The sequence below is a fragment of the Salvelinus sp. IW2-2015 genome, linkage group LG32, assembly GCF_002910315.2.
Source record: "Salvelinus sp. IW2-2015 linkage group LG32, ASM291031v2, whole genome shotgun sequence".
Taxonomy (NCBI): domain Eukaryota; kingdom Metazoa; phylum Chordata; class Actinopteri; order Salmoniformes; family Salmonidae; genus Salvelinus; species Salvelinus sp. IW2-2015.
The window spans coordinates 21,784,890-21,794,266 of NC_036871.1; the positions used below are offsets into that span (position 1 = coordinate 21,784,890).

Here is a 9,377-nt window from a genome sequence, read left to right on the forward strand (position 1 = left end):
AGCTCTGTTCAAAATAACACAGGCAATATTAAAACAAGAAACAAAACAATCCCATTGAGTCTATTATAACCACGGAAAATGTAATAGATTACATTTCCTGACAAATATAGCCTCCTCTGATGGGTATCCTATCTTTCCTTGGAAGACGTTCAAAATTAGAACAATATTATGGAGCACATCTGTAAGAATTAAATGAGAATCACATTAAATAAAGTGTCATATATTCATGTACAACCATTATTATTGTACACTCAAAATGACAGTGCTGTAGTTGGGACAAATTGTACTCTGCATTGACAACCAAGGCATTAAAGTTTTGTAATAATATGTAATAGTCTTGACTGAGAGAAAAATCTATTTATAAATTTGTACAAACAGTGAGATGAAAATGTGAAAGTACTGAATAGAGTTGCTAAGCAACTGGCAATGGTAGCAAACAAACTGAAGTGGGTGGGGTAGGATAGGATCTAGTCATACTCATTTGCTGCTTTGAAGTACAAAAAAACATAATAAAAAAATATTAAAAAGGGGTCCTCAACACTTCTGCATCAAGGGAAAAGAGTTGCAAAATGAGCAAAGGGAAATAGATATGTGCACAAAAATAATATTAATTTCATGAAAAATTCCTAGATACAGTTGAACAATTTGCCAGTGCAATCACTGCATTTAATGTAAAATGGCTCCATAGTCAAATGTTCACTTCGTGAATTATGCCTGCATCCAATATTGTCAGGACTGGGCAAGAAAGTGTCAAACAAGTAACGGAACACAAATGATAAAAACTGTCCTCATTAAATTGTACAGCATCTGATTCACAACAATGGTCAGGTAAATATGGATATATTTGATACATCTGTCTACCTGAGAAAAACTAAAATAACAGGAGCAGGTAGACATGCTATCTTGATTTTCAACCATTAATTCATACTTTGAGCTTAAAGCCTTTCAAATTAACAAGTACATGTGTGCATCTTCAGGCTGAATCCTCACACTGACACCAGTGCATCATTTCTGAGTGAAAGTCAGTAATTCGATGGATGCATCTCAAATTTCGATGATTTGTATCATGATGCCTTGGGCAGGTTGTCCTCTGGTGTCATCTCGTACTCCTTATGGACATCCAACGAGCCATATAAAGACTCCAGGACGGCTAGTATCCTACTCTGGATGGAGTTGACCTGTTCAGTTGGGCAGTACTCATCCAGACTGGATCTGCCAAACAAAACAGAGATTCAATCAGCTGTCAAATTGTCCAATAACATGATTGAACAGAATCTTGTAATTCAGTCATTCAAAAATGATGTCATCCAGTCAAAGGTGATGTGTTATTATACTTTGTTAAATGGACTGCGCTTTGCATGAAAAATAACAACTTTGCTGAAAATACAATGACTACGGTGTTTGTGTCAATTGATGTAAAATCTACATTATTTAAAGATTAGATCACATTTCTTAGTAGCAGAACAAACCGTGTCTATATGCGTCAAGACTACATATTCACATCTTTGACATCTGCCTTTGCTAACAAACACTAAGTGAATGAGTCAGTACTTCATGAACTTTCCATCTTGCAAATAACAAATTGATAGCTGTCAACAATAAACTGTTTGATACATGTCCAATGTCCTTCAGCAAGCTACAAATCCCATTTTCTTTGAATAAGTAAGATGGCTGTTTTCCAGGGAGTGTGAGTGGCGCTGACGTACCTGGAGACAGTGACAAGGGTGGGCTTTGGCAGTGCCTCCAGGACGAGCTCCACCGCCAGGACCAGTCTCTCAACCTCCTCCTCACTACTGATGTGGTGGGGCAGCTCCGAGTAGTCACAGGTCAACCCCGCCTGGTGCACCTTCATCATCATCATAACCATCACATAGGAAGGGAGAGAATGTCAGCCAACCACATAATGAAAGCCAGCTTTTAATCATCATGGTGCCTTTCAGAGTAAAAGGTTGGAAAGAGGCAGGGAGCAAAAAGAAAACCCTTTTAGCTGTTAACGGGACAGGCTATATTAAATGATCTAATCGAACTGTTAATTAGGCCTACATTATGTTCTTCTTCATCTTATTTTCCTTCCCTGAAATTAGAAATGTAAAAAAAAAACTAAAAAAAACTAAATGGTGATGACTATGTCGGTGAAAAAAGCTGTTTACCATTTCGTAGTCAGGGGCCTCGTTTCGACTCCGCAGGCTTCCCACCAGTTTGACCAGAGAGGTCATCCTAAAAACAGGAGAAAAAAAAAACGTTCAAAATAAGTTTCCAATATTTTCCACCATGATCATCACCTCCAGGCAGAGCCTGACAGAGAGATACTCTACAGGCGTGGTACTATCTAAAATGATATCCTAATGTCAGCCTAATCTAATTCAGACTGTGTGAGAGGCAGGAAACAGAGAGGTGATCAACCCCAGAGGAAAACTTGGATAAAAGGTATTATATCAGTTGTTCATGGGAAAGACACACTGCAGATAGAGTAGGCCTAGATCTACAGTGCCTTCAGAAAGTATTCATACCCTTTGACTTATTCCACATTTTGTTGTGTTACAGCCTGAATAAAAAATGTATCCAATTAATTGTTTTGCTCACCCATTTACACACAATTCCCTATAAGGCCAAAGTGTTTTGTTTAAATGTTTGCCAATTTATTGAAAATGAAGTACAGAAATATATCACTTCCATAAGTATTCACACCCCTGAGTCAATACGTTAGAATCACCTTTGGCAGAGATTACAGGTGTGAGTCTTTCTGGGCAAGTCTCTAAGAGCTTTGCACATCTGGATTGTACATTATTTGCACATTATTCTTTTAAAAAAATATTCAAACTCTGTCAAGTTGGTTGTTGATCATTGCTAGACAGCCATTTCCAGGACTTCCCATAGATTTTCAAGACAATTTAAGTCAAAACAGTAACTAGACCAGGAACATTCAATGTCTTCTTGGTAAGCAACTCCAGTGTATATTTGGCCTTCACAGTTGTGTTCTGTGGGTGTCACCGAGTAGACTGATACCCCATTTCATTGCTTCACATTCCAACCTTGTTTAACCTGATCTAGTCTAAATATGGCATAATTCCACTAATTGTAACCTTCTGCATCACTTTCATTTTGAAGGCAAACCGCAAATTCCACTATTGTGCCTAATCCTTATTGTGGCTAGCCTCACAACACATAACCCAGTCCGGTCGAGCCTCACTAGCCAGATGAAGCTAGCTGTCTGCTTATAAAATGAGCTTTGGGCAACAGGGTTAAGTAGCTGACTAGCCACTTATTTTCATGAACTGAAGTTCGATTTCAATAGGAAGACAACAAGTGGCTACCTAGCTAATACTTACTCACAAGGATTCCTAAATCATTGTTAAGAATAATGAAAATGACTGCAGTTTCTACTGGTCATTGTTTTCAGGCTGGTTGTATTGGTGCTAGCTAAGTAAGATAAAACTAGCTAGCTACCCCAGAAGTTTCGGTCAAACAAATAATGCCATATTACCAAAGCAGTATTGTAAACACATCGTTCGTGGCCAGTGTGTGCTTGTTTGCAGACTTTTTTTGTACAGCTTTGACAGTGCTACTGATAGTAGTGGTGGCGCTTGGCTTGCATGTGCAAATTCATCACACACAACATTCTGTACTAGTGCTGTTATTTGACATGTCAAATTACAAGCTTATTTAATGCGTCAAATAGTGTTATGATATGTATCGTTTTTGACACGTAAAGACCCAAACGGCGTTCCATAGTATGTCGTAAAGCTAATAGGAGTGACGCTATTACTGTGTAACTCCGGTAGTGCGACCAGTCGGCGAAAGCCAACATCACCCATGACAGAAAACAGTTGATTGTCAAGGGCAATGAATTCCATTATCTTGGTGTTAATGGATTTCGTCTTTGAGTTGTCTCGCTGAAATGTTCTTACTCGTTCAAATAACTGCTCGACTTGTTGTCTGCTCGATCCACACAGCAGACATTGTGGGCTAGGTTAGGAATGCTGTGTTGCACGTGTAACGCAACATTTTACGTGGCGTCATTACGTCATGTACCTACGTTATATAGGTATGCACGTCAGCTTTGACATCGGTTTTGCATGTCGGCGTTAAACTAGACATCGGGCCGATACCGATGTTGGGATTTTTAGCTAATATCGGCCGATTCCGATATGTTCACCGATATATTGTGCATCCCTAATCACAACCCTACAGGAAAGTTGAGAAATCCATATCTTCATTTAAACCAGAGTACTTAGTGGCCTGTAGTTTGTAAATCCCCAAACTTTCCCTTTGGTTTAGCTATTTAAGACAGTCCCCTTTTCTAATTGAGGCTGGAACATGATCAATACCCATAGGTAGGCAATGAAGACTACCCCATGGCAAGGCACTACAAGTCCTTACACCATGGCAACCCAGCCTCCCTACAAGCCATGGGTATTAATCATATTCCGGCCTCAATTAGAAAAGGGGACCGTCTTACACAGCTAAACCAAAAAGAAAGTTATTGGATTTACAAGCTACAGGCCACTAAGTACCCTGGTTTAAAGAAGAATATGATTTACAAGCTACAGGCCACTAAGTACCCTGGTTTAAATGAAGATATGGATTACAAGCTACAGGCCACTAAGTACCCTGGTTTAAATGAAGATTGGTTTACAAGCTACAGGCCACTAAGTACCTGGTTTAAATGAAGATAGGATTTACAAGCTACAAGCACATAAGTACCCTGGTTTAAATGAAGATCTGGATTTACAAACTACAGGCCACTAAGTTTCCTGGTTTAAATGAGGATATGGATTTACAAGCTACAGGCCACTAAGTACCTGGTTTAAATGAAGATATGGATTTACAAGCTACAGGCCACTAAGTACCCTGGTTTAAATGAAGATATGGATTTACAAGCTACAGGCACTAAGTACCATGGTTTAAATGAAGATATGGATTTACAAGTACAGGCCACTAAGTACCCTGGTTTAAATGAAGATCTGGATTTACAAACTACAGGGCACTAAGTACCCTGGTTTAAATGAGGATATGGATTTCTCACCCTTCCTGTAGGGTCGTGATAGGTCCATTTGCTGTCATCTAGTGGACATTTTGCTCCATTGCCCTCAATTATGTTGTCCATGTTTGCTGTGTTCTAGTTGACTATGGAATAGATGGCTCTCCTATTCTTGGCACTTTGCCCAGTCGTAGTTCTAACCTTAAATATCTTTCTAGGTGTTCTGATGCTGATCCATTCCCTCTTCAAATCAGGGCTGATTGGAAAAAGCTGTTCAAAATCCTTTCTTTGTACTCTATGACGAAGGCCAAGCAGCCGAAACGCGTCGGAGTTGGTAAAGCTTTGTTTCCATTGAACATGCCATACAAATAAAGGCATTTTAATTAATTACATGAAGAGTGCCTTGGTCCTCCTTTCTTTTTGATGACCAATGACCCCTTTTACCAAAGAACACCTTCAGTCCACCAAAATCGACTATTGTGTACCTTAGCAGCGCTTCCCTTCCTCTTTTTTCCCCTAGGGGTTGAATACTTATTGACCCCAGACATTTCAGCTTTTCATTTTTAATTAATGTGTAAAAAATAATAAATTAAAAACATAATTCTACTTTGACATTATGGGGTATTGTATGTAGGCCAGTGACAAAACCTCAATTTCATCTATTTTAAATTCAGGCTGTATCACAACAAAATGTGGAAAAAGACAAGGGGTGTGAATACTTTCTCAAGGGACTATATGTGGGGAAATAATCATAAGTAGATCTCAATCTTATCAAATCTCTCTCCAGTACCAATTTTAAGCTGGCCAGTGCTGAGGGAAGGATTCTAAGGATAGAAGGGTTCTGAGGATTAGGCCTAGTTGGGCTGATGCAGAAGTTACTGCCTGGCAGGTACAGGAGATCTACTCAGCATCGCCAGCCCAGATACCGTTAGGAAGGTAGAGGAGATTTATCCTACCCAGGGTTGGCAGCCCAGCGCCTGACTGTCTCTTCACTATCATCCTCCACCAGGTCTGCAAATGCTGCCTCCAGATCCTCCAGCTGCCGGATACGTCTCTCCACACACTCTGTCAACTCCTCCTGAAAACAACACAACATGACACAGTTGTAGTGTACAGCAGGGGAGAAACACCACATGCTTCTGATACAGAGACACTTTCCGACACACATAACACTTTCAGAACAGACAGTATTTTCTCTCACCTCGTCTGGGTCTTCTCTAGGTTTCCTGAAGCTGTACAGCTCCTGTAGAATATTGTACTCATCCTATGGTATACAGAGGGGGAGTAAAACTGATGATGTCAAATCATGAGATGAATGCCAAGGAAAAACCAACATGTCTAAACATCTTACAACACTTCTGCTGATTCTAAGTAAGATATCTACAACATCTCAGCAGTATATGTTTTCTTGAGAAGGTTAAGCCTCTGGTATCCAACGGTAACCAATAATTGCCTTTACCTGTGTATACATCTCCTTGAAAGGATTCTTACAAGAGAAAAAATCAAGGTCGATGTCAAGTATGTATGGATCAGTTTGTTTGATAACGGAGAGAAGGCTGTTCACAGCGTAGGTCATTGAACCCTCATCCTTGTCAGTCTTCAAACAAGGCTTTTTGAGTGGTTCCTTTTCCTCTTCTCTGTTGTTGCCATTGCTGCTGCTCCCTGAGGTTATACTGCCACCAGGTGGCTGAACACTGTCAGTACAGCTACTAGAGCTGCTTTCAGACTTGGAAGCTGAAGCAGAGGGTTGAGCATCATTCACATCCCCAGCTCCCTTGTTCTCTATCCTGGGTCTTTTGGCAGAGCTCTTCTCAATGTCCCTTTCCATGTCTTTCCTCTGGCAACACGCCACAGGGTTCACTAAGACAACACTCAGTCCCAGAGGTTTAGGATTCTCCAGCTGATCCTGAGGAACATACAGGCCGTCACTTAAAAAGTAATCGTCCTTACTTGTAACTCTGAAACAAAATCAAACAAAGTACAAATAAGAAACGTATTTGGGTCAAACCATACCTTCCTGTATAAGAAATCCAGAAAATCAGGAAGTGATTGGCTAACAAAACCCGTGTCGTGTCAGGTGGGTTAATTACCTGATGGTGGTTGTGGAGGAGTCCTTTCCCACAGAAAAGGCGTGCTCGCCTTCCTTGATCTGCTGTGCCCAGTAGGGATGGAGCCATGCCACGTGAGACACATGCCCAGCATATACCATGGGCATGATCCAGTTCTCAATGCTCAGCTCACTGCAAAAAAGAACAATACATGATCAGTGAGTGAATGCATGTAATGTATATGCTAATACTGGTCATGTCATGCCCTATTAATTCAGTGAAATTGAATGAATGTCAGTCTGTGCTGTAGGCTACCTGAAGAGGTAACTTAGCAAACAAAGATTTCAAGGATATATAAAATGTGGGACGATGGCATGTCCATGTCCATACAGTTTGTTTGCCGGTACAGTACAGGCCAGTCTCCCTGTTCATCAGTAATCCCACCTGAGCAAGGAGTCCTTGTCAAACACAGTATCTGCAGGCATATTGACAGGTATGAGGAGGTCTGGGTGGGAATCCAGATGGACCATCTTGATGTTCTTCAGCGGCAAGTGCCTTGATGCTATAGCCCGATATATAGGACTTACCACCTGAGGGACACAATGCAGCAGATAAAAGATATTCTCAAAATTAATTAAAACAATGTGTCTACGTCAAGCAAGACKGGGKGGGGGGGGGGGGGGGGTCAGTGGTACCTATCTATATCTAGCCCAGAGGGTCCTGGAGAGCTACTGAGTGTGCAGGCTTTTGTTCCAGCACTAAGCTAACGTTACCTTTCAAATAATCAACAAAAATCATGATCTCCAGTCTGGATAACAAAGTATTGCATTTGATGTGTTGGAACAAAAGCCTGGTTGTTCAAAACCAGAAAGGAGACCTGATCTAGTCACAATTATAGCGTAAGCATGCATGAATCCTTAGTAAAGTAGCTAGCTAACGTTAGCTTGCCAGCTAGCTAAGCAAATGTAATGTGATCTCTTAGCCAGCTAGGGAATTTGCTATTTTGAGAAAGTGAGGTAGCATCGCACAGTGATGTACTGTAGATCGCCATTGTAGAGACATTCAAATGGGGAATACATTGTATTTTTTCAGTGTGCAACTAGCTAGCAAGATAACGTTAGATATTACAAACATGTAGCTAACTCTAGCTAGCTAAATATAGCTACTGCTAGCTAAATGTTCTTACATCACAGTGGTCTTCTACGATCCATACGGGCAAATCTGCATAAACCCTTTTCGATGGCGGACAATTCATTTTTCAGTCCGATGTTGTTTTTACCTGTGAACTAGGTAAATTTCAAATAATCTCTGAAATATTAGCTCGGAAGACTCAGGTTTACATGCGACACCTGTCTGAAAACAAACCCAAACACGACCGCCTCTCTCTCATATGTCTGACTTTCTATTGGCTGGTATTTCAAAGCCAGCTTGTGATTGGTGCGATTGTGTCCACCGTCTCTTTTACACCGACTGGAAACACGGTCGAATAGCTGGAGCATATGTCATGCATTAAAATAGTCGTTTTATTATTTTACTCTCGATTTATAACTATTTTTGTTGTTGTAGGAGCCTACGAGTCAGCCTACAGTATTAGTAGTCTACTATCAGAAAGATTGAAATATATTTGGTACAATTCTGCCCTCTATTGGTCAGTACAAAAAGTGAGGGTCAACTTTCAGCTGATGTCTTCAACTTTAGTTTTTGTACTCATAAGGTTTGGATCTTTTCTCTACACTTATACTCAAAACAACTTCATCTACATCATGGTTAGAGATCAGAGAGACAGCAGCCCTGCCCGCTCTGATGGAGCCGTTTTCCTGCTTGCTTTGATGCCAACATTTATCTTGTATCATCTGCCTCAGAATGATTGATTTGGCTGCATATTGCAGTCTACAACAGTCTACAACAAAAATGTCGTAAATAATGTTGTAATTGCACAGATCCCTCCTCTTGGCTTTGAAACAAATGGGTTGTGCTCTCTGCTCTGATAAATATCACCTTATTTCAAATCAAATTGTATTTGTAAACTGCGCCGAATACAACAGGTGTAGACCTTAGAGTGAAATGCTTACTTACAAGCCCTTAACCAACAATGCAGTTTTAAGAAAACACAAAAAAAAGTAAGAGATAAAAGTAACTAATATTTAAAGAGCAGCAGTAAAATAACAATAGCGGGGCTTTATACAGGGGGTACCGGTACAGAGTCAATGTGCGGGGGCACCGGTGTCGAGGTAATTGAGGTAATATGTACATGTAGGAGACGTTATTATAAGTGCTATGAATAGCTTATAACAGGGTACGCAGCAGCGTAGAAGGGGTGGGGGGGGGGGGGACCAAAGCAAATAGTC

The 9,377-nt window shown here is 40.5% G+C and overlaps 1 protein-coding gene across 1 annotated transcript; it reads right to left on the minus strand.

The window, feature by feature from the left end:
- Positions 1-631: 631 nt before the first annotated feature.
- lg32h5orf22 (linkage group 32 C5orf22 homolog) lies at positions 632-8,424 on the minus strand. Its single transcript, XM_023977778.2, has 9 exons — positions 8,216-8,424; positions 7,474-7,619; positions 7,072-7,221; positions 6,441-6,939; positions 6,183-6,245; positions 5,938-6,059; positions 2,151-2,217; positions 1,707-1,846; positions 632-1,212 (listed from the first exon to the last, which is right to left on the minus strand). Exons 1-9 carry the CDS (start codon positions 8,282-8,284, stop codon positions 1,065-1,067), a joined length of 1,404 nt encoding a protein of 467 aa, XP_023833546.1. The 5' UTR covers positions 8,285-8,424; the 3' UTR covers positions 632-1,064.
- Positions 8,425-9,377: the final 953 nt, after the last annotated feature.